At 42.4% G+C, this 26,083-nt stretch overlaps 1 protein-coding gene across 1 annotated transcript; it reads left to right on the forward strand.

Moving 5' to 3' along the window:
• Window positions 1-18,967: 18,967 nt before the first annotated feature.
• On the forward strand, window positions 18,968-19,939 carry LOC114707820 (olfactory receptor 12-like). Its single transcript, XM_028890672.1, has one exon. The coding sequence runs from the start codon at window positions 18,968-18,970 to the stop codon at window positions 19,937-19,939; it is 972 nt and encodes a 323-aa protein (XP_028746505.1).
• The last annotated feature ends 6,144 nt before the right edge of the window (window positions 19,940-26,083 follow it).

Here is a 26,083-nt window from a genome sequence, read left to right on the forward strand (position 1 = left end):
AAGAACTTACTATGAGGACGTTGCTCACCAGGGACATTCCGAATTCAGAATGCTTCCCAAAGAGTTCCTTTGCCTTCCTTTTCTTAGAGCTGTTGGGATCCCAAGCATGACAGACCCAGTTAGACTTGGTGAAGAATCACAAACAGAAGAGAGAGAAAGAAAGCATAAGGACAGACAGCTCTGCATCCCCACAGTTGGCCACCATGATGGCCTCTCACTTCTTATTTATTTTTCTCTGTCATTTTTTATTAAGGATTTTTTAATTCATTTTACATACCAACCACAGATCTCCTTCTCTTCCCTCCTCCCTCCAGCCTTCCCCAACCCACACTCCATTCCCTCCTCCAACAAGGTATGGCCTCCCACTGGGACTCAGCAGGGACTGGTACATTCAGTCAAGGCAGGTTCAAGGCCCTCCCCCTGCATCAAGGCTGTGCGATGTGTCCCACCATATGTAGTGGGCTTCAAAAGTTCATGCACCAGGGATGGATTCTGATCCTACTGCCAGGGGGCCCCTTAAGCAGATCAAGCTATCTCAACAACTGTCTCACCTATGCAGAGGGCCTAGTCCGACTAGTCCTGTGGAGGCTCCACAGGTATTGGTCTAAATTTCATGAGTTCCCACTAGTTGGTTTGGCTGTCTCTGTAGGTTTCCCTATCATGATCTTGATGCCTTTTGCTCATAGAATCCCTCTTCCCTTTCTTCAACTGGACTCAGGGGGCTCAGTCTGGTATTTGGCCGTGGATCTCTGCATCTGCTTCTATCACTTACTACAGAAAGGCTCTATGATGACAGTTAGGGTATTCACCGATCTGATAACTGGGGTAGGCCAGCTCAGGCATTCTCCCCACTATTGCTAGTAGTCTAAGCTGGGGTCATCCTTGTGGATTCCTGGGAACTTCCTAGCACCCAGGTTCTCCCTATCCCCATGATGTCTCCCTCTATCATGGTATCTTTTTCATTGTTCTCCCATTCCATCCCTGTTCCAGCTCGACAATCCCATTCCCTTATGTTCTTATCCCCATCCCCTACCCTCCATTGCTCACCCTCATCCCTAGTTTACTCATGGAGATATCATCTATTTCCTCTTCCCAGTGCGATCCATGCATCCCTCTTTGGGTCTTCCTTGTTAGTTAGCTTCTCTGGAGCTGTGGATTTTAGTCTGGTTATCCTTTGCTTTACAACTAGTATCCACTTATGAGTGAGTACATACCATGCTTGTTCTTCTGAGTCTGGGTTACTCACTCAGGATAATATTTTCTAGTTCCATCCATGTGCCTGCAAATTTCACAATGTCATTGGATTTTACTGCTGAGTAGTAGCCATTGTGTATTTGTGCCACATTTTCTTTATCCATTCTTCAGTTGAGGGGCTTCTAGGTTGTTTCCAGGTTCTGGCTATTATGAATAATGCCTCTATGAACATAGTTGAGTCTGTGTCCTTGTGGTTTAATTGAGCATTCCATGGGTATATGCCCAAGAGTGGTATAGTTGGGTCTTGAGGAAGATTGATTCCCAATTTTCTGAGAAACCACTATACTGATTTCCAAAGTGGCTGAAAAAGTTTGCACTCCCACCAACAGTGGAGGAGTGTTCCAACCTAAGGAAGTCAAAAGCACCAATGAAAACATAGGCAATAGATAACCCCACAGCAGCAAAACCCAAAGATACACTACCACATACACTACCACCAAAAATAACAGAAATCAACAATCACTGATCATTAATATCCCTTAATATCAATGGTCTCAATTCATCTATAAAAAGACAAAGGCTAATGGAATGGATATGAAAACAGGATCCATCCTTCTGCTGCATACAAGAAACACACCTCAACTTCAAAGACAGACACAACCTCAGAGTAAAAGGCTGGGAAAAGACTTTCCAAACAAATGAACTTAAGAAGCAAGTTGGTATGGCTATCCTAATATCTAACAAAATAGGCATGAAACACTCACTTCTTTCAAAGAAGTCCTCTTTGTAAATGAGATTGGAAGGTGGTCTATAAGGTACATTGGTTAGGTTTATGAATTAGATAGGAAAATACAGTTAAAACTGGTAGAAGTGTTGACTAGCTGTTTTATCACTCCTTTTCTTTTTTAAAAAAATTTTATTTATAATTTAATTTAATTTTACATATCAGCCACAGATTCCCTTGTTCTCCCCACTCCGGGACCCTTCCCCCATATCCCCCCCATCCCATCCCTCATTCCCATCTCCTCCATGGCAAAGCCTCCCCTGAGGATTGAGTTCAACTTGGTAGATTCAGTCCAGGCAGGTTCAGTCCCCTCCTCCCAGGCTGAGCCAAGTGTCCCTGTATAAGCCCCAGGTATCAAACAGCCAGCTCATGCACTGAGGACAGGACCTGGTCCCACTGCCTGGATGACTCCCAAACAGATCAAGCTAATCAACTGGCCTCACTTATCCAGAGGGCCTGATCCAGTTGGGGGCTCCTCAGCTAATGGTTCATAGTTCATGTGTTTCCATTCGTTTGGCTATTTGTCCCTGTGCTTTTTCCAAGCTTGGTCTCAACAATTCTTGCTCATACAAACCCTCCTCTTTCTCACCAATTGGACTCCTGGAGTTCCACCTGGGGCCTGGCTGTGGATCTCTGCATCTGGTTCCCTCAGTCATTGGACGAGGTTTCTAGCACGACCATTAGGGTGTTTGGCCATCCTATCACCAGAGTAGGTCAGTTCGGGCTGTCTCTCTACCATTGCCAGCAGTCTATTGTGGGGGCATCTTTGTGGATTTCTGTGGGCCTCTCTAGCACTTTGCTTCTTCCTATTCACATGTGGTCTTCATTTACCATGGTCTCCTATTCCTTGTTCTCCTTCTCTGTTCTTGATCCAGCTGTGATTTCCTGCTCCCCTAAGCTCTCTTTCCCTCGACCCTTGCCCTTCATTACCCCCACTCACGTCCAGGTTGTTCATGCAGATCTCATCCATTTCTCTGTCATTTGGTAATCCCTGTGTCTTTCTTGGGGTCCTGTTTTCCAGGTAGCCTCCTTGGAGTTGTGAGTAGCAGTCTAGCCATCTTTGTTTTACATCTAGTATCCTCCTATGAGTGAGTACATACCATGTTTGTCTTTCTGAGTCTGGATTACCTCACTCAGGATGATTTTTTCTAGATCCATCCATTTGCCTGCAGACCTCATGATGTCATTGTTTTTCTCTGCTGAGTAGTATTCCATTGTGTATATGTACCACATTTTATTTATCCATTCTTCAGTTGAAGGGCATCTAGATTGTTTCCAGGTTCTGGCTATTACAAACAATGCTGATATGAACATAGCTGAGCAAGTGCCCTTGTGGTATAATTGAGCATTCCTTGGGTATACGCCCAAGAGTGGTATAGCTGGATCTTGGGGGAGATTGATTTCCAATTTTCTAAGAAAGCACCATATTGATTTCCAAAATGGTTGTACAAGCTTGCATTCCCACCAGCAATGAAGGAGAGTCCCCCTAGCTCCACATCCTCTCCAACATAAGCTGTCTTCAGGGTTTTGATCTTAGCCATTCTGACAGGTGTAAGGTGGTATCTCAGAGTTGTTTTGATTTGCTTTCCCCTGATGATTAAGGAAGTTGAACAATTCCTTAAATGTCTTTCAGCCATTTGAATTTCCTCTGTTGAGAATTCTCTGTTTAGTTCTATAGCCCATTTCTTAATTGGACTGTTGGGCATTTTGATTTCTAATTTCTTGAGTTCTTTATATATTCTGGATATCAGTCCTCTGTCAGATGTGGGGTTGGTGAAGATCTTTTCCCATTCTGTAGGCTGTCGCTTTGCCTTGTTGACTGTACCCTTTGCTCTACAAAAGCTTCTCAGTTTCAAGAGGTCCCATTTATTAATTGTTTCTCTCAGTGTCTGTGCTACTGGTGTTATATTTAGGAAGTGATCTCCTATGCCAATGAGTTCAAGACTTTCTACTTTCTCTTCTATCAGGTTCAGAGTAGCTGGATTTATTTTGAGGTCTTTCATGCACTTGGACTTAAGTTTTATGCATGGTGACAGATATGGATCTATTTGCAATCTTCTACATGTTGACATCCAGTTATGCCAACACCATTTGGTGAAGATGCTTTCTTTTTTCCATTGTATAGTTTTGGCTTCTTTGTCAAAAATTATATGCCCATAGGTGTGCAGATTAATGTCAGGATCTTCAATTCGATTCCATTGGTCCACATGTCAGTTTTTATGCCAGTACCAAGTTGTTTTTATTACTGTAGCTCTATAGTAGAGCTTGAGGTCAGGGATCATGATGCCTCCAGAGGTTGTTTTATTGTACAGGATTCTTTTGGCTATCCTGGGTTCTTTGTTTTTCCATATGAAGTTGAGTATTATTCTTTCCAGTTCTGTGAAGAATTGTGTTGGTATTTTGATGGGGATTGCATTGAATCTGTAGATTGCTTTTGGTAAGATTGCCATTTTTACTATGTTAATCCTGCCTATCCATGAGCATGGGAGATCTTTCCATTTTCTGATTCTTCTTCAATTTCTTTCTTCGGGGACTTAAAGTTCTTGTCATACAGGTCCTTCACTTGCTTAGTTAGAGTTACCCCAAGGTATTTTATATCATTTGTGGCTATTGTAAAGGGTGGTATATCTCTGATTTATTTCTCAGCCTGTTTGTCAATTGTATATAGGAGGGCTACTGATTTTTTTGAGTTGATCTTGTATCCTGCTATGTTGCTGAAGGTGTTTATAAGCTGTATCAGTTCCTTGGTTGAATCTTTGGGGTCACTCAAGTATACTTTTATGTCATCTGCAAATAGGGAAAGCGTAACTTCTCCCTTTCCAATTTGTATCCCCTTAATCTCCTTATGTTGCCTTATTGCTCTGGCTAGAATTTCAAGTACTATATTGAATAAGTATGGGGAGAGCAGACAGCCTTGCCTTGTTCCTGATTTTAGTGGAATCACTTTGAGTTTCTCTCCATTTAATTTGATGTTGGCTGTTGGCTTGCTGTAAATTGCCTTTATTATGTTTAGGTATGTTCCCTGTAATCCTGATTGATTCAAGACCTTTATCATGAAGGAGTGTTCAATTTTGTCAAGTGCCTTTTGTACATCTAGTAAGACGATCATGTGGTTTTTTTTTTCTTTGAGTTTGTTTATATGGTGTATTACATTGACGGACTTTCATATGTTGAACCACCCTTGCATCCCTGGGATGAAGCCTACTTGATCATGGTGGATAATTGTTTTGATGTGTTCTTGGAGTCTGATTGCCAGTATTTTATTATTTTTGCATCAATGTTCATGAGGGAGATCAGTCTGTAGTTCTCTTTCTTTGTTGTATCCTTGTTTGATTTAGGAATCAGGGTAATTGTAGCCTCATAGAAGGAGTTTGGTAATGTTCCTTCTGTTTCTATTGTGTGGAACAATTTAAAGAGTATTGGTATTAACTTTTCTTTGCAGATCTGGTAGAATTCTGCGCTGAAACCATCAGGTCCTGGGCTTTTTTTGGTCGGGAGACTTTTAATGACTGATTCTACTCCCTTAGGGGTTATTGGACTATTTGAATAGTTTATCTGGTCTTGATTTAACTTAAGTATGTGGTACTCATCCAGAAAATTATCCATTTCTTTTAGATTTTCTAGTTTTGTGGAGTAGAGGTTTTTGAAGTATGACCTGATGATTCTCTGGATTTCCTAATTGTCTGTTGTTATGTCCCCCTTTTCATTTCTGATTTTGTTAATTTGGGTGCTCTCTCTTTGTCTTTTGATTAGTTTAGATAAGGGCTTGTCTATCTTGTTGATTTTTTCAAAGAACCAACTCTTCATTTCATTAATTTTTTTTGTGTTGTTCTCTTTGTTTCTATTTTATTGATTTCAGCTCTCAATTTGATAATTTCCTGGCGTCTATTCTTCCTGGGAGACTTTGCTTCTTCTTGTTCTAGAGCTTTCAGGTGTGCTGTTAAGTCACTAGTGTGAGATTTCTTCAACTTCTTTATGTGGGCATTTAGTGCTATGAATTTCCCTCAGCACTGCTTTCATAGTGTCCCATAAGTTTGGGTTTGTGGTGTCTTCATTTTTGTTGATCTCTAGGAAGTCTTTAATTTCTTTCTTTATTTCTTCCTTAACCCATTGGTGATTCAGTTGAGCATTATTCAGTTTCAATGAGATTGTAGGTTTTCTGTAGTTTTTGTTGTTGTTGAAATCTAACTTTAAACCATGGTGGTCTGATAGAACGCAGGAAGTTATTCCAATTGTTTTGTATCTGTTGAGATTTGCTTTGTGGTCAAGTGTGTGGTTTTAGAGAAGGTTCCATGGGGTGCTGAGAAGAAGTTATATTCTTTTTTGTTAGGATAAAATGTTCTGTAGATATCGATTAAGTCCATTTGAGTCATAACATCAGTTGAGTCCTTTATTTCTCTGTTAAGTTTCGATTTGTCCAGTGGTTAAAGTGGGGTGTTGAAGTTTCCCACTATAAATGTGTGGGGTTTTATACATGGTTTAAGCTTTAGTAATGTTTTTTTACATATGTGGGTGCCCTTGTGTTTGGGGCATAAATGTTCAGAATTGAAATTTCATCTTGGTGAATCTTTCCTGTGGTGAGTATGTAATGCTCTTCTTGATCTCTTTTGATTGATTTTAGTTTGAAGTCTATTTTGCTGGATATTAGGATGGCCACCCCTGCTTGCTTCTTAAGACCATTTATTTGATTGGAAAGTCCTTTCCCAGCCTTTTATTCTTAGGTAGTGTCTATCTTTGCATTTGAGGTGTGTTTCTTGTACGAAGCAGAAAGATGGGTCCTGCTTTCATATCCATTCTGTAAGCCTGTGTCTTTTTATAGGTGAAGTAAATCCATTGATATTAAGGGATATTAATGACCAGTGATTGTTCATTTCTGATATTTTTTGGTGGTATTGTGTGTGTACTTCTCTTCTTTGGGGTTTACTGCTGTGGCATTATCTATTGCCTGTGTTTTTGAGCATGTGTCTGACTTTCTTAGGTTGGAATTTTCCTTCTAGTGCTTTCTGTAGGGCTGGGTTTGTGGATAAGTATTGTTTAAATCTGACTTTGTCTTGGAATGTCTTGTTCACTTCGTCTATGATGATTGAAAGTTTTGCTGGGTATATTAGTCTAGGCTGGCATCCATGGTCTCTTAGTGTCTGCATTACATCTGCCCATGTCCTTCTGGTTTTCAAAGTCTGTTAAGAAATCAGGTGTTATTCTGATGGGTTTGCCTTTATAAGTCACTTGGCTTTTTTCCTTTGCTGCTCTTAATATTCTTTCTTTATTCTGTACATTTAGTTGTTTAATTATTATGTGGTGAGGGAACTTTGGGGGGGAGTCTAGTCTGTTTGGTGTTCTGTAGAGGCTTTTTGTATCTTCATAGGCATTTCCTTCTTTAAGTTGGGAAAGTTTTCTTCTATGATCTTGTTGAATATATTTTCTGTGCCTTTGAGTTGGTATTCTTCTCCTTTCTCTATCCCTATTATTCCTAGGTTTGGTCTTCTCATGGTGTCCCAAATTTCTTGGACATTTTGGGTTATGACTTTTTTGGCTTTAGTGAGTTTTTTTTGACTGATGAATCTATTTCTTCTACTGTATCTTCAATGCCAGAGATCCTCTCTTCCATCTCTTGCATTCTGTTGGTTATACTTGCATCTGAAGTTCCCGTTCGTTTACTCAGATTTTCTGTTTCCAGCATTCCCTCTGTTTGTGTCTTCTTCATTTTTTCTATTTTCCTTTTCAGGTCTTGGACTGTTTCCTTCATCTGTTTCATTGCTTTTTCATGATTTTCTTTCAGGGATTTATTGTTTTCTTCTGCTTTATTTGTCCTTTCCTGTAGTTTTTTATAGTGTTCTTCCCATTTTTTGTTTGTCTTTTCCTCAATTTCATTTGTGATTTCTTCTATATAAGCCTCTACCCTATTCATGATGTTATTCATAATGTTGCTTTCTTCTGCTTCTTCCATTTTGTGATGTTCAGGTCTAACTGTTGGAGGAGGGCTAGGTTCTGGTGATGCTGTATTGCTCTTCATTTTGTTGTGTGTACTTCTGCCTTGACATCTGCCCTTCTCCTTGTGGATTCATTCTTGGTCTTATCAGCACTCTTGGTCCAGACAGAGCTGACAGATTCAGGAAGCCTCTCTCTCTTGTCCAGATGGGAGCTCCAGGGCAGGATGGGAGATGGGAGCTGATCTTTAAGTCTCAGGAAGTGGCTGGGGTCTCAGGCAGATGGGCATGGGGGCAGGGTCTGCCAGGGGGTCTTGGTGAAGGGGAACCTTCCTGGTGGGGGGTGGAGGGGATCCTTCCTGATGGTCAGAACCTCGGACCAAGTTGGGCAGGTCTTCCCCGGAATGGCTGGTGCCCAGGGATGGGATCTAGGGGCAGACCTCTCTGGGTCTGAGCCCAGGCACTCACCTCTTGTCCAGATGGGAGGTCTGGGGCAGGAAGGGAGCTGGGGGCTGGTCTCTAAGTCTCAGAAAGTGTTTTATCACTCTTGTTTGAATCTCTCAGGAAAGAATATAGACTCTGTGCAGTGGTCTGATCAGTTATATAAAAAATACTCTCAACCAGTGTCATGTGACCAGACCCTAGGGGAGTAAAGCCTTTTTTATTCCTTTCTCATGCTCTCTAATTCCCCTGTCTTTCTACTCTGCTTCACCCCACCCTAGATTTTTACTCTTTTACTATAATTGTTTGTGGTGGTTAAGGGTTCATTTGCTGAACCTTCTTCAGGATGAACAGTAACATAGACTTTGACTATCCATGGAGCAAAAGCCTCTGCCCTCTTACATAGGACGTAGATGAGAAGTAGCATGGGCTTAAGGACTAAAGGAACATTGTTCAATCGGAACCTAGAAGAAAAGCTGTCATAACTAGAAAATAAAAATGGTCATTTAACATCTGCTGTGTGCTTTATTATTTGTGTGTTCTGATGGATTCCCAAAAGGACATTTTCCCACCCTACAGTGCCTGAGAACTAAGGTTAATGAGCAGTGATGTTAGATGGTAAGAACATGGCAGCACACAAAAGAACAGCCCACGAAGTAGGAGGGAAATAGTTTGAGTTCACAGTCATTGGTTACACGTGACAATACTAACATTGTCTAAAAGAAAAACAAGAAAGAAAATCAAACCACAGGTGTATAATTCCTGAGAGATTCAGAAGTGCAGATTCCATCTGCATTCAAGAAGTTGAGGTACATTTATTTGTTTGTTTGTTTGTTTGTTTGTTTGTTTTCTAATGAGAATCTTCAAGACTTTAAATGTTTATAGGAGTAAGAGCCTTTGGAATGCTCTGGAGTCTGCAGACACCTGGAAGCAACAGGTTTTATTCTGGAAACACAGATCCATGAAGATGATCCCTGAAGCTTCACTGAAGAGACTGTGTTCAGGAGGAGCTGGGCAGGGCCCTACCCAGCTACATGTGCCAGGATTTTAGTATTACACCATCTACTGGATGTCTCAAGTGGTTCAACAGAACCTGGAAGGCTCAGCCACTCCAAAGTTTTCCCTGTCACACAACAGAGAGCTGAGTGGTCCAAGGCTTGACAAACAAGTAACACAAATGCCCAATAGCTCCACGGAACTAAAATAGCTCAGAATCCAGAAGACAGATCCAGTCACCAAATAGCAGCTACTAAAATCAGAAAGAAGCCAAGCAGCTTAAGGGAAGCAAAAGCCTGAGGATCCTGACTGGGGAGAAACCCACCAATGGCCAAGCTTTCTTGGGAGTCCAAAACAAAGTCACTTGGTTCTCAGCTTCACCTACTAAGGTGGGAAAAGCGGCTGATGCTGGCTGGAGTGGGGAGATAAGAAAATTCACTGTAAAACAGTGGTTCCAGGAGCGATGGGAATTTACTAGCTTTCTTCCCTCTTCAGGGTCATCTTGAGATGAGTAACTAACACCCTTAGTGCTTCTTTTCTCCTGGCCATGGTTCACCAAAATTGTTACCAGAATTTTGAGGATCAAAGCCTGAGCCCTGGTAGCACTAACCACATGGGCTTGGTTACTTATCCTCAAATGAGCCAACTGAAGAAACATTGAAGATGAAAAGAAGAAAAAGAGAGGTGGTCATTACTTCTCAGCCTAGGCCTAAGATCAAGTGCAGGGTATGTAGTCAATGTGACCATATTTAAAAGGTGGGCAAAGATATCTAATGACTTTCAGCCAACTCCCGAGTCCCTCTCCAGGGTTCTAACATGTTTGGGTTTCAACAGAAGACAGAATGTATGGGTAACTAAACAGTCTGGTCAAGGTGCGACCTTGTACATCATCAGTGGGATTCAGAGAGATGACACTCCCAACAAGGTAAAGCTATTGAGAAAGTAGAGTCAGTGGTGGCAGGGGACAGTGGAGTGAGCAGAGGGAGTCTGGGGAATTCTAGATCACAGCAACTTCTTTGCATATTGTAATAGTGAGTTCATGCTACTACATGTTAGCCCAGAGCCTCAAAATGAATGACTCTCACATGTCAGTATGGGTCCATCCACCAAAACACATATCCCACTCTAGTGGAGGATGCTGATAATGGGGCTCCATGCATGGGGGTTCAGGACAGATGAGTAACCTCTGTCTTTTCTGTTTTCTTCTCAATCTCACTAGAAATCTACAAGTATTATACAAATGAAATTATATAAAATGGTGTTTGGTTTTCCGTGTGTATGTGTGTGTGTGTGTGTGTGTGTTTAGTAGAATAATCCAGGCTTCCAGGTAACGTAGATTAGAAGCCATGTATGAGTTGGAGATTGGTACAGTTAAGTGAGGCAGAAGGAGTAGGGCTGCCATGCTACCGGGTCAAGTCACTCCTGCGACCTCCACAACTCAGACCAACAGCACCCAACAGCACCGGTTCTGCATCCCAGCATCCTTCTTCCATAGCCCAGGACAGAATGCTTATGACTGCTGCCATCACTGGGGACCCTGCAAGCAAAAGCACTCGGGGTCAGCACTGCTCTTCCAGTGAGCTTGCCACAGAAGCAGCATGGGTGAACCTCTCCTCAGAAGGACCCCAGTGACCACTGCTGCTAACAGGACAGAGGCCAAACCCACCTTGGCTGCTTTTGTCAAGGCAGCCACCACCAGGCCAGGATCACGTTAACAACCCTGCAGTTCAGAGACAGTTGTCTCTACAAGTGACACCAGGCATGTCAGAGAGAAGAGCCTGATGAGTGAAAATGGAGATGAGAGCAGGCTGGGGTAATCACAGTGATGAGAGTGCACACACCAGACCGCTGGCCAGAGGAAATGAATCCCTGCTCCCACCATTGCTGCGTGGAGTTCCAAGACAGCACTATGCTCTGGATCCTGAATTCTGCCCCACACAAAGGTACTCAAGTGGGCTCTTATACATCCCTCCAGTCCTGATGGGAAAGTTCGACTCCTAATTCACTAGATTTTGTACTGCCAAGGAAGCTGCAAAACCTAGAAGAGGAAACTCTAACAGGCAGAAAGTCTATGTCTATGGAAGTCCTTGTCTGAAATGGCACAAGACTTAATTTGTGTAAACTTCTGAGCCTGGTAGTCCTACCACCCATGTGTGCAGATGGATGACATGGTGGTCCTCCTGCCCTCCTGTCTAGACTGGCAGATGGATGACATGGTGGTCCTCCTGCCCTCCTGTCTAGACTGGCAGATGGATGACATGGTGGTCCTCCTGCCCTCCTGTGCAGACTGGCAGATGAACGACATGGTGGTCCTCTTGCCCTCCTGTGTAGACTGACAGACAACAGACTAAGTGGGGAGAAATCACACCATCCACAGGAGAAAATTCAGACCTATTATTATACCTTTTATTTTGAGTTGCTGACTGTACTGGCTGGTTTTGTGTGTCAACTTGACATAAGCTAGAGTCATCAAATGAAGGAGCCTCATCTTAATCCTATCACTTGGGAGACAGAGATCTTTTGGATCTCTGTGAGTTCAAGGCCATTGTGAACAGAGCCAGGCATGGTGGCACACACCTTTAACCACAACACTTGAGATCTCATGCCTTTGCTTAAGAAGCACACACATCTTTAATCCCAGGAAGTAAGATGGCAGGGCAGAAAAAGGTATATAAGGCATGAGGAAACGGGAACTCACTGTCTTAAGACTGAGGATTTCCTAGAGGTAAGATCTTGTACCTGGCTTATTCTGCTTCTCTGATCTTTCAGCTTTCACCCCAATATTTGGCTCCAGGTTTTCTATTAATAAGACCGTTAAGCAATTCATGTTACAAGTCTCTGCATCATTATTTGTGAGCTGGCAGCCCAAGGGAAAATCCATCTACATATAGCACCCAACATGGAAGTTTGAATATCCAAACATAGGGCCTAAGAAAGCTAAGAAAAGTTCTGGATAAGGAGCCAGACAAGGCACCCTAGTCCTGAATTCTCTCAGGTGGGATAATGCTTGGTGTACAGAGGTGGGACTACTGGCCTCTACCTGCAGGTTGGAGTCAGCCACAGTGCCTTGTGCCAGCACCATACACTAAGCTGGGCTGCATAGTGACTGACATGCCAGTTTAAGCTTTGTCTCACTCAGTCAGAGAATGCTGCAGGCATTTAGTAAAGCAATATCCAGACACACACAAAAAAAAACCTCTAAAAAGGTACAGTATGTTTTAAAATGTTCTTAGATGCTAAAGAAAGAAAAGAAAATTGGCACAGACAGACATAGAAACAATAAATAGTTTAAAAATAATAAAGTATTTAAGGAGAAGGTAATATAAAAAGCATGCCACATAAAGATGGGAAATACGCAGGATGCCTGGATCCTGTATGTTGCTTTGTTGACCATGAATTTTTTTTTTAAAGATTTATTTATTTATTATGCATACAATGTTCTACCTGCATGTATCCCAGCAGGCCAGAAGAGGGCACCAGATCTCATTACAGATGGTTGTGAGCCACCATGTGGTTGCTGGGAATTGAACTCAGGACCTCTGGAAGAACAGTCTGTGCTCTTAACCTCTGAGCCATCTCTCCAGCCCGACCATGAATTTTTTAAATGATAATGTACAAGAGGCAATAGCTGCTGAGAGACATTGGATTATAAAAACTGCTAAACTGAACCAACCTATATATTTTAAGAATGTTTTAACTTCAAAATGCAAGTCAGAAAATATGGTGCATTGGAGGAGAGTTTGTGCCTTTGTTTCCAAAGGAAACACAAAGGTATGGTTCTCTTCAAAATTAGTAAAGATCAGATTTGATTGGGAGAGACCTTCTGAAATCTTGACTACAGACATGAAAAAAGAAACAAGAGAGACTACAGAACAGATGACATATATGCATATTCTTCTGCGATGGGAACAGCTCTGAGACTGGATGAGACATGATAAATCTTGTAGGCTAAAAAGTCCCCATGAATTATTATTATATGTCATCCTTTCATATGGCATGGATAGAGGTTTGATTATATAGTCCAAATGGACTTATAAAGTTGACATATCTATTTTACCTGCTCAAACATAAAACAAAAAATCATCTTTAACTGACTTGTACACACTGCACATTCCATACTTATGTTAATGCAGATATAAATGTTACCTTTAGTAGTTTGTGTGTTTTCAGGGAAAAAGGATCAGACATCAATGAAGATAATAAATAGCTCATGTGATCTAGCCTCTCAGAATGCATCTGTTGCAGTTTTCTCAGAAAAATCTACATCCAGAATAACTTCAAAGCTGCCAGCTAAGATGGTCCAGCCTCACAAACAACTTCAGTCAGACTTCAGATAAGCTCTACACTTTCCTATCACACAGAGACTAAACAAAAAATGATACAGCTAGCTCTCTCAGGACTTGACCATAATCTCAATTTTCTCAAAGTCCCCTAAAAATGGCGTCATCCCTCAGACAGCAAGAAGCGATTTTAAGAACACAACACTCACATTCCCAAGAGGTAGAGTGGGTGATATTTGGTCTTTCAATGGCTTATAGATGTTTATCATCATTGAGGGAGATTGGTTACAAGTTTCTGATCATGGGAAGGGAGGAAACAAAACAAGATGGTTGGATTCAAGGATCTGTTTCTGAAAAGGAAAGGAGGGATATGGAAAGGATAGGATAAAATGGTAGATTATTGAATCTACTTTAAACAAAAAAAGCAACTATTAATCTCAAATATTTTATATTGCTATGGATTTTTGTGTATTGATACAAATTTAAGGTTATTTTGTTAGAACATACTCTTTATATGTTTCTACTCTTGTGTAAGATATTTTTGTATATTGATACACATTTAAGGTTATTTTTATTACACTGTATATATGTTTCACTCTTTTCTAAGGTATTACATCTATGCAGCTCATTTAAAATGTATAATACAGGTGAGTAGTTAGTCATCTATAATAAAACTTGTAGTGATGTTAGATATGTTTTCAAGGTTAAACAGAGATATATTTTAAATTGATAGATGGTCTTCAAGTACTTCAAAGACCTACAGAATATGGCATTTAAAATTAATAACATGAGGCTTTTTCATGACAATGAGACATGTCTACTCCTGGCAGCACCAATTTACTTTAAAAAGGATGAAAGACATCGAAGAATTTCCATATGGAGTTTTTCAATATGGCAAAGCTAGCCATTTGGGCAAGAAACTGCTCTCGCCTCAACTACTGACAGTATGATGTCCAAACTGTACAAGCAGAACACAAGAAAGTGACTGCAGAACTTTGTCAAGACAAGGTAGGAGAGTCCTTCAGAGTTTCTGCTTCACAGAAAAGTCTGTCAGATATTCCAGGCCTGTAGACTGAAGATGGATGCTCCAACATTGCTGAGGAATGACTGTCCAGGCAGCCAGCTCTGTCTGTCATTGCTGTAGTTTTGGAAGTTGTTTGCTCTGCACTTCTTCTTATATTTTTGGTTGTGAGCCTAGCCTTTAACAGCTGAGCCATCTCTCCAGCCCTACACTTCTTCTTTACTCAAATAATATTTTACCTTTCTTGGGTCTCTGATGGGGATTGAAGACTAGATAGTCATACAGTTTTCTTTGTTACCAAATTTTTTAAAATCTTACATAAAAGTTAAAAATTTTATAAGGCTGAAAAACAAAAAAGTTAAAGTTATTTATCTAAAAAGATGTTTTAAGGTTAAAAAGATATTTTTAAAATGGTAATACAAGTTATGATAGAAAATGGCTTAGGTATAAAACTTTAAATTCATCAAGGTAGGATAAAGAATAGAGTATTTTCTCCAAATATGCTAAATACAAATGGACTGGACATTGTGAATGTAATTCTTATCTGATAATTTTTCTTACTATATAGAGTCTCACTGTGTTAGAATTAAACCCTTTCTTTTTTATTTAGACAATAAGAGAGAAATGTTATGGAATATTTGCATATTATGTGAAGATTTCTGTGACTGCTGTAATAAAGAGCTGAATGGCCAATAGCTAGACAGGGAGGATAGGCTGGATTTCCAGAGAGAGAAAAGAAGAGGAGGAGGAATCTAGACATGCAAATTGCACCAGCAAGACACCAATGAGAAATGGAGGTAGTCAGACATACAGAATTAAAGAAAGGTAAAAAGTCACATGATAAAAACATTGATTAATAAAAACAAGTTATTTTGTTTTAAGAGCTAGTGGAACAAACCTAAACTAAGGCTGAGCTTTCATAATGGATAATGAGTCTCCATGCCATTATTTGTCAGCTGGCAGTCCAAAGAAAAATCTTACTATAAGCATCAGAAAATTTAATTCATAATGTAAAGGCTCTAGAAGGGCTTGCACAAAGTAAAACAAACAACTAAAACAAATGAGAGATAAAAGGACAGAAATGATGCCTCTGGACTCGGCTCAGTTGCTGTATTCATGAGCTTAAAAAAAAAGGTGTGACTACTTGAACAGGCTTGGGCCATCAACATTGATAGCCAATGGGGAGGAGCTTATGAGGCCCATTCCTCCCCTAGGAGCTACTGGCTGTTAATGGCTGGTGGGGGAGGGAGGTCATATTAATCAGTTGTAGCCACAGGTAAGTTGCCCTTGATCAAGTAAATAAGCCCAACTCTCTCATGCTCAAGCAAAAAAGCCTAATGAAAATCAGTGAAACATGCACACACACACACACACACACACACACACACACACACACACACACGAGAATGAAGGGCGAAGAGGACTTGTTGGGTAGAAGAGATTCATAGCAAGTGGTGAGTAGTGAGAGAGGGTAATGGAAGAACTCAGTGGAGGCATCAGTCTCAGGCACTGGCCAAGTTGTCTCCCATGATGAGCTGTCAAGGTCAACATCAAGTGCAGAATGAAAGAGTATTGTGATCCCTCCTCAGAAAGACAGCAGAGGGAGTCTGCAGGGTTGAAAGCATGGGTGGGAGGCATAGCTACCCACCAAAGGATGGAGGGATCACTCACCAAAGAGAAGAGCTATCCCTGTGGTTTAGATCATTACTTACTGTCTTGAAGTTTTAATTCTTTAAATTGGAATTTAATCCATTAAGTAGGATTTGTGTTCAAATAAAACAACAAGAACAAAGGGACAGAAAGAGAGTTGAGACTACCCAGGTTCCTGGTAGTACTAAAGGGTCAATGGACTGAGAAGGCTGACTTGTGGTTGTAGGAGGAGCAGGCCGAGCAGTCCCACACAGGGCTCCTTATGTCCATTCCTCATATCGGTATAGCTAGCAGAGGTTGGAGAAAGAAATGCCATGGCCAGGAGGCCATGATGCCACTCAGGTAACAGCTTTAATGAGGGACAGTGGACTAGGATCCCTCTGAGTCATCTGCCATACTTCTGATGGAGCCTCCCCAGGTCCCTGAGGACCCCAGGCTTCCTGCCAACTCACCAGGAGAGTGTTGCTATAACGCAGAGATTGTCCACAGCCAGTGGTATACCTCTGGAGGCCAGGGAGTTTGTGTCCTAGATGCCACAGAGAACAGTGTCTCCTTAATTGGCCACTGGAGATTGCAAGTCCCAGCTCTACCATGCAGAGTACCCTTCACCACAGAGTGAACCCAAGTATAGACGCACACACACTGCCCTGATAACAGCTATGGGAGAGGAAGACAGGTCAGAAAACACAGACCTCACACTTCACAAGACACAGAACCTGCCTCAACCAGGACTTGCGCACCCAGACACTCATGAGGCTCAAGGTCTACAGCTCTGACTATATGACCTCATTCCACTGTGCAGAAAGCCATAGCTAGCCTAAAGGAGGACAAGGAATACTTGGTGTCTATCTTCAGCACAGACCAGCCTCAATACCATGGGGACCTAAGGAGCATTCGTGATTGTATCTGACTTTGTGTGAGTCCTGAGTCTCACCTAGATAAGGTAAGGTCAATGTGTTGCCTGTGAAGGATGTGGAAAATAGAACACATATATTGGGGATATCTGGGGTGGGTCCTCAGCAATAACTGTGGACTTAGCTCTGTGGAAAAAGGTGTCCTGTTGTGGTGAAGATTTACATTGTTCCAGGTCAGGGCTAGCAGTTCTCAGAGGCTCCACACAGGGTCACCATCTTGAACACCAACTCCAATCCTGCAACCTAGAAAACTGAATCTCTGCATCCACCACAGGACATGATGATGATGCTGGCTTAGGAGGGGCAAGGCTGAGATGAGCACAGACTGTCTCTTCACAGTCACTGTACCCAATCTCCTACAGCAGAGCTGTCCGTGGCCACCTGCCGTTTCCACTTATGTCTCTAGATAGATTACATCCTTGGCAAGCTGGAGAGATTATGCTTGCCCTTGCTCCAACAGGAAGCATAGGACCCACTATGACATGGACATATCTATACACATCACACTGAGTACAAAGAAAACCCATGTGGTAAGTACTTAGATCCCTGTTGGGTGTGTCAAGTGTGAGCACAAATCTTCATGCATACCTTTAAGCTTTCAGTGGGAAAGAAAGTTATGTATGTATGGTGGGCTCAGCTAGAGCACTCCAGATTCCATGCTCTCACTGTAGGCAGTGTATGATAGACAGTTCAACAACTGATCCATACAGGGACCTCCCTAAGCTCCCAGGATGATGTAGAAGAGACATTCCATTTGTCTATATCCAGGCTCCTGTCTCCAGCATCCTCTCATATTCCTCCTGGGGATTACCAATAGCAATCATAGCTAGCCCACAGGACATTTGTTTGTGTGTCCAGACTGTGGACATAATGAGAAGAGAAAGTGACATTGAATGGCCCAAGGACACTGGGCAGAGGCCAGCTTCATCTGTTTTTAAATGGCCAAGAGTAAGATCTTGTGGACCCCAAAGCTGAGGTTGGAGCAGGGAACAGAGCTAGCAATGAGATCAGGTTAGAGGCCATGAGCATGTCCCACATATGCCTGTGACACAGTCCTGGTGTTATTCAGGACATGGGGCTGCCCCTCACCATAATCCCCATCATCTAGACATTGGCAGGAACCCCTCACATCAGACAAGCAGAGTCTGCACATCGATTGTCACTGTGTGCCAGCATTTGAGCCACAGCTGCTGAGGTGAGGTCAGAGTCCTCTGAGGTTCAAAATGATAGAAAACTGAGTGTGGGAAGGGCAGTTTCCTGTTCTGATTCCATCCTACAAAGGAAAGAATCACCCAGCTCAGTTTGTTGGAGGACAGTGGGTCTCCATGAACGTTTTTGAATCAGTAAGATGAATAACTGGGTGTTTAATGGGACTCAGGAGACAGCTGCATCAATGGCACTGCTCAGGAGTGTCCCTTGGAATGAGGGAACGGGGCCCAGAAGCAGGCATGGGGGTACTGAAAGGCTGTCTGTACTCGAGAGTTACAAAGTCTGTAACCTTCTTTGTATCCTCAGAGCACAGCTCAGGCATGTACACAGAGAGGGCTCAGCACAACCTCATGAATTAAGTAAATATGAGGAAATGTCCCCTTTAAGTTCACAACAGCTCATCATGGAGATCAGAGGAGCTAGTGAATTTTGCACACTGGACAGCATGTCACCAACAGGTTCTTGCAGCATGTGGAACATTTGACTGCATTGGTGAGATCTGCTGCCTTTCGCTGCCTCCACCAAAATCCTCTCTACATCTGTCCCCACTCATGGCCACACCAGTCCACAGGAATGCAAGTCTCTCCATAATGTCCGTGCAGGGGTTTGTTCTGGTAGGTTTCGGGGGAGGTGCAGAGACCCAGGCCCTACTTTTTGCTCTCATTCTGGCTCTGTATATGGTGACCATCCTTGGCAACCTCACCATGATCGTGGTCATCACCCTGGATGCCCACCTGCACTCCCCCATGTACTTCTTCCTCAAGAACCTGTCCTTTGTTGACCTCTGCTACTCCTCTGTCATTGCCCCTAATGCTCTGGCCAATATCTTATCCTCTTCCAAAGTCATCAGCTCTGAGGGCTGTGCCACACAGCTCTTCTTTTTTTCCTTGTTAGCTACCACTGAGGCGTTCCTCTTATCTGTGATGGCCTATGACCGTTTCATGGCCATCTGCAGTCCCCTGAGGTACCCTGTAACTATGTGTCCTAAGACTTGTGCCCGTCTGGTTCTGGGTGCCTACTGTGGAGGCTGCCTCAACTCCGTTGTCCAGACTGGCCTCACATTCCAGCTGCCCTTCTGCAGTTCCAACCGCATCGACTACTTCTACTGTGACGTGCCCCCCCTGCTCCAGCTGGCCTGTGGAAGTACAGCTCTCAATGAGCTCCTTCTCTTTAGCTTCTGCGGATTCATAATTTTTAGCACCACCTTAGTCATCCTCATCTCCTATGGCTACATCACCGTGACCATCCTCAAGATGCACTCAGGATCCAGGAGGCACAAGGTCTTCTCCACCTGTGGCTCTCATATGATGGCTGTGTCCTTGTTTTATGGAACTGCATTTGTCATCTATGCACAGCCAGGAGCTGTGGCATCCATGGCACAGGGCAAGGTGATATCTGTCTTCTACACCCTGGTCATCCCCATGCTCAACCCCCTCATCTACAGTCTGCGCAACAAGGATGTGAAGGACGCCCTGTGGCGGCTGGGTCAGAGACACAGCCTTGTGCAGAAAGGAGGCAAGTAGGGATCATGTCAGCATAATGGAAAGAAACCATCCTTGGCAGACACTAGGTGCCTTTAGTTTGCTGTTTTCTTTATTATCCGGTTTCTCTTGCCTTTTGATTTAACATGTTCCTGCCTTATTCCTTTGTTCCACTCTTTAATCCATTTATCCATTCATCCATGAACACACCCACCTGTCCACTATCTACCCCCACTTTCATGAGTGCATATTATTCTCCAAGCTTTACAAAATGTGAATGAGGCATTTTGTTTGCCATAACAAAGCAAATGGTTCATACTTGGAAGAAGCCTGAATCCCTTTCACTTTGGTTTGACAGAAGGCAGAGTTAAGACAAGAGTCCTTGAGAACAGCATGAGAACCATTGGCAACATCTCCCATGAACTACACAACCTTGGACTTCTCAATGGTCCTTTCCTTTTCATTCATCACTGAATCTAATGTCAGTGTGGTAGGAACTTCCCTCTGAGCATCTAAAACTGTGGCCCTTAGAAGCTGTATGTTGACCCATCCTTACATTGATCTAGTATAAGGATGGGCTAAAGGGATGGCAGACTTCTTCTTCAGCTTGCCAACGGTTCTGCCTCCTCCACCTTCCTCTGCTCATGGAGCTGCTCTTCTTGTGGAGTATCACAGTGCATGGCTGGAAGCAGGAGGAACCCATAGTGCACAGGCTCCAACAAATTCCTTCAACCTGCAGCAGTATGAAGGCTCAGAGTCACAATTCAGTGAACCTTTAAACCCTGGCCTGGCAGGGCTGGAGAGATGGCTCAGGGGCTAGGAGCATTGGCTGCTCTTCCAGAGGACCTGAGTTTAATTCCCAGCACCCACATGGAAGCTCATAACTGTCTATAACTCCCGTTCCAAGAGATAAGACACGGTCACACAAATGCACTTAAAATAAAATTAAATAAATAATTTTTTAAAAAGTTGATAATGGGCGTCTTTTCTTATCTATGTTCCATCAGGTGGCTTTATGCATTAAAAAGAGAACCTGGCCTGGCAGTGTGTGACTTTATCAAGGGCTCCTTGATCACCACAGATGTCTCCACATAGGGATGAAGTCTCAGTGACTACAACAGTGTGAAGAGTGGAGAACGGAACATCATTTTCTTGTTGCAGATTCTGGAGTTCTGCTGAGTGAAGGTTCTCTCTGGCACTGGCCACGAGCCTGAGCCTGACGCCCCAAAGTGGCTCCCTGTCCTGTTCCCCATCCTCATCCCTCCAGTCCCTGGTTTGTGGCGGTGTGCCTTCTGGGATGTGTCTCCATTATCCTGTGTCTCACCAGCCAGCTGTCCTCTAGACACGGTCTGTGTCCCTGCCCTGTGTGTCTGATCCCAGCCCTCATTCTCCTGATGTACCTGCCCAGGAAGCCTGCAGAGAATGACCTCTAAGCAGGGCTGAAGGCTTCTTCCCATTTTCTCTCCCAGAACACCCTGTGGGTCTCCAGTTACTTCCTGTGGCCATCTGGTCTCAGCTTCCAGACTCCAGTCTCATTCCCTGGTTTTCTGTCCAGTTGGTACCCAAGTCTTCCTTTGTTTGGGCGGTTCTGGGACATTCTGCTCTGTGAGTGGCATGCATCTCATGTTTAATGATATTCTCTCCATTCTTTCTTCTCTTCCTACATTCCCCTGTACCTCCCACTGCCCCCACCCTGGCTTGCCTAGTTGATTTTAGAGGTGGGCATGGAGTGTCCTACATCCTCCACTCTTCAGGTCCTCTCCAGTCTTCACCAGTTATAATGAACACTTGTAATTTCCAGCACTGTCCAATCTTCCTCTTTTTGAAAGTTTCTTTTCTCTAGTCTCCTGATCTCCTTTGCTGTGCCACAGGGCAGCAGCTTCTAACTAACCTCTCAGCTTTCCCGATGGAGATGGATATTTTCAGATGCTTTGTGCTGCTCCTTAGCAGCCTTTCCACCTGGGGAGCCTCTTCCAGCTCTTCCTGTAAGCTAGATCAGTTCTGAGAAACACCCGTGCTATCAATTTTTTTCTGGAAAACCCCTTCCCTTGCCTTCATTATTACATGTAGACTAGAAAGGAAATGCCAAGAAACAACCACTGGTATTTTGTTTGTCCTTGAATATAATGTTGCTTTTCAGTTGCTACTTTAAAAATTCCCCTTTTATACTTTATTTTGGTAATTTACCTCATGTAGACATTGTTAATTCCAGTCCCTGAAAGATCTCTGCAGCATCTTAAATTGGGGTGTCCTTTTCTGCTCCCCATAGAGGAAGCTTTGTGTCAATATTTCTTTATACAAATTTTCTTCCCTTTCTCTTTCTGGTCTCCTTTCATCATTTCTCTTTGGTGTGTTCATCTCACCTGCTCTTTAATAATGTGGGACTCACACCCTCTCTACACATTTTGACACTTCAGTTACAGAAAGCAGAATGCTACCAAATACCTAAGAGAGAAAACAGCAAGCCAAATTAAAACAGACTGAAGTCTCTTGTAAACCTATTGGAATTCTAGGTGATCTACATTATATACTTGTCACACTCATTCAAATGGGGACAGATGGATAAACAGGCACTTTTCTGAATGTGTGTCATTAAGAGTCACTTTGGAGTGAGTGAAGACAAAAGAATTCCTAAGATGTCTTTGCTCACCAGGGACAGTCTATATTTGAGGTTGTTCCCAAAGAGTTCCTTTGCCTTTCTGTTCTTAGAGAAAGTGGGAACACAAGCAGGACAGAAGCAGAGAGACTTGGTGAAGAATCAAAAACAGAAGAGCCGAGTGTCAGGACAGACAGCCCTGCATCCTCACAGTGGGCCACTATGATGGCCTCTCACTTCTCTTAAACAAGTTCTTTATGTAAAAGATAATGGAAAGTGATGTATAAGGTGCATTGGTCCAGGTGATGAATTAGATAGGAGGAAAATCGGTAGAAGCGTTCACTAGCTGTTTTAACAGCCCCGTTTGAATCTCCCCAGAAAGAGTATAGACTATGTGCAGTGGTCTGGTCAGTTATATCAATATATATTAACTCTCAGCCAGTGTCCTGTGAGCCAGACCTTGAAGGAGTAAAGCCTTTTTTATTCCTTTCTCATGCTCTCTAATTCCCCTGTCTTTCTACTCTACTTCACCTGACCCTAGATTTTTACTCTTTTACCATAATTGTTTGTGGTGGTTAAGAGTTCATTTGCTGAACCTTCTTCAGGATGAACAGGAACATAGACATTGCCTATCCATGGAGCAAAAGCCTCTGTCCACCTATATAGGAGGTAGATGAGAAGTAGCATGGGCTTAAGGACTAAAGGAACATTGTTCAATGGGAACCTAGAAGAAGAGCTGTCATTACTAGAAAAAATGGCCATTTAACATCTGCTGTGTACTTTACTATTTGTGTGTTCTGATGGATTCCCAAAGGGACATTTTCCCATCCTACAGTGCCTGAGAACTTAGGTTAATGAGCAGTGATGTTAGATGTTCAGAATGTGGCAGCACACAAAAGAACAGCCCACGAAGTAGAGAAATAGTTTGAGTTCACAGTCATTGGTCACACTTGCTCATATGTGCAGACTGGTAGATGGATGTATGTACTGGCAGATAACAGGCTAAACAGGATACGGCATGAGGGGCAATCACATCACCCCCAGGGGAAATGTCAGACCTTTTATTATACCTTTTATTCCACGTTGATGTCTTCTTGTATTTTTTTTTATTTTTTTTATTTTTTTAAGCTTTATTTACTTATTACGTATACAGTACTCTGCCTGCATGTGTCCCTGCACGCCAGAAGAGGGCACCAGATCTCATTACAGTTGGTTGTGAGCCCCCATGTGGTTGCTGGGAATTGAACTCAGGACCTCTGGAAGAGCAGTCAGTGCTCTTAGCCACCGAGCCATCTCTCCAGCCCATCTTCTTGTATTTTTATATATTTTTACACATTTGGGTACCAGAATTTCTGTTTATATTAGCTTTGTGTTTATGTACAGTTTTGGATGCTGATTTTAAGTTACCATGCTCTAACTTCTATCTCACCAGCAGAGACCATCATGACTACCCCTTACCTTTCTATACTAAACTTCTTTACTGTATTTCTCCTTCAGTGACCTCTCCATGACCTCTCATACCTCCAAACCACGTGCTCTCCTACTAAGTCACACTTCACCACCTCTTTCTTTTCTTCTTTGTTTTTTCTTTGTTTTCCTACTTAAATACTGATACTCTTTGCTCTAGAAACTATCTATAAACTACATCTTCCCCAGGCACCACTGTAAGGCCACTGTTTCTGTGATGCAAGGGTCTCCTAAACTAGGGAGTCATAACTGCTGGTAAATGAATAAGAGCACTACTGTGTGCCTCCCAAATAGCTTCAGAAAATTTAATTCTTAGTAGTGAAAAGCCTCTAGAAGGGCTCACACAAAACAACCAAGAACTGAAACTATTAAGAGTATGAAATCCAGAGAAATGGGATGAGCTGTGAAATGATGTCTTCCAGGCTTGACCTGGCTGCTGTACTCATGAGCTAATAAAAAGGCATTTCTACCCACACAGGCTTGGGCCAATCAACACTAATCATGAATGGGGAGGAGTGTATGAAGCCCCATCTCTCCCACAGGAGCTATTGGCTGTTAATATTGTTGAGAAAAGGACCTCATATTAATCAGTTATAGCTATGGATAAGTTGTCTTTGATCAAGTAAATAACTCCAACCCATTCAGGCTCGTGCAAACAAGCCTAATGAAAGTCAGTTGAACATGCACGCACACACACACACACACACACAAAATGAAGGGAGAGGAGGACTTGTTGCTAGAAAGGATTCAGAACAAGTGACAGGGGCATGGTGAGAGAAGGTAATGGAGGAGATCAGTGGAGGCGTCAATCCCAGGAACTGACCAATCTGCCTCCAGTGATGAGCTGTCAAGGACAATATCAAGTGTAGAATGAGTAAGTATTGTGATCCATTCTCATAAAGACAGCAGATGGAGACTGCAGGGATGAAAGCAAGTATGGGAGGCATAGCTAACCTCCAAGAGAGAGAGTTATCATTCAACAAAGAAAAGAGTCACCACTTTGTTTGGATCATTACATACTTTCTTGAATTTTTAATCCTTTAAGTAGGATTTGTGTGGAATTAAAACAAAAACCATAAAGGGACAGAAAGAGAATTGAGGTCATCTACCCAGGCTCCTGATAGTACTGAATTATCAATGGACTGAGAAGGCTATGTTGTAGAATATTAGTTTAAGATGTTTACATATGTTTATGCTTTGGAACATTAGTTTAATGATGTAAAGATGTGTTGAATTCTTTTATGTTGCATTTGTTTAACTCTTTGAAGCTGTGTTACTGTGCCTGTATAAAACATTTGATTGGTCTAATAAAGAGCAGAATGGCCAATAGCAAAGCTGGAGAAAGGATAGGGCTGGCAGGCAGAGAAAATAAAACAGGAGAAATCTGGAAGGATAAAAATAAAGAGGAGTGAGAAAAGAAAGGGTCAGTCACCCAGACACACAGCCAGTCATGGAGTAAGAAGAAAAGAAAGATATGCAGAAGTAGAGAAATGTAGAAGACCAGAGGCAAAAGATAGATGGGATAATTTAAGGTAAGAAAAGCTAACTAGAAACAAGCCAAGCTAAGGCCAGACATTTATACTTAAGAATAAGACATGTGTGATTTATTTGGGAGCTTGGTAGCAGGACCCCAAAAGAGTAAAGACTAAAAAGAGTAAAAAAGAACAACCAGTAATATTCTGGTACCCAACATGAGGCCTAAATTTCCACTTAGAACTTAAGAAAGCAGGGGAAAAAAATGCATACATGACTTCTTTAAGAGTTTCTGCCTGCTGATGAGTCAGTACATTAAAAAGGAACAAAAAAACTAAATAAAATCATCTGCCATAGTGCAAGCATTCTAGAGCTCTAGGAAGATTGAATGTAGTTCTTGGTCAACTACCTCCTCATGGGCTGTGAGCTTAGAAGTGGCTTTCATGACCTGAAAAGCAGGCAGAGCCAGCCAAGAGCCTCAAGGAGGAGTCAAGTGTAACTTAACAGTTTAAAATTTGCTTGTGTAGTCACAAAAGGCTAAAAGATATGCAGTAGAAGAAGTCTGGATGGAAAAACCTTTAAACAGATTTCAGGGTGTTCAACAATGTGCATAGGCTTATGCAAAGAAAAAGGATATAGTCATAGGAAAA

Source organism: Peromyscus leucopus, chromosome 13 (assembly GCF_004664715.2).
Source record: "Peromyscus leucopus breed LL Stock chromosome 13, UCI_PerLeu_2.1, whole genome shotgun sequence".
Classification (NCBI taxonomy): domain Eukaryota; kingdom Metazoa; phylum Chordata; class Mammalia; order Rodentia; family Cricetidae; genus Peromyscus; species Peromyscus leucopus.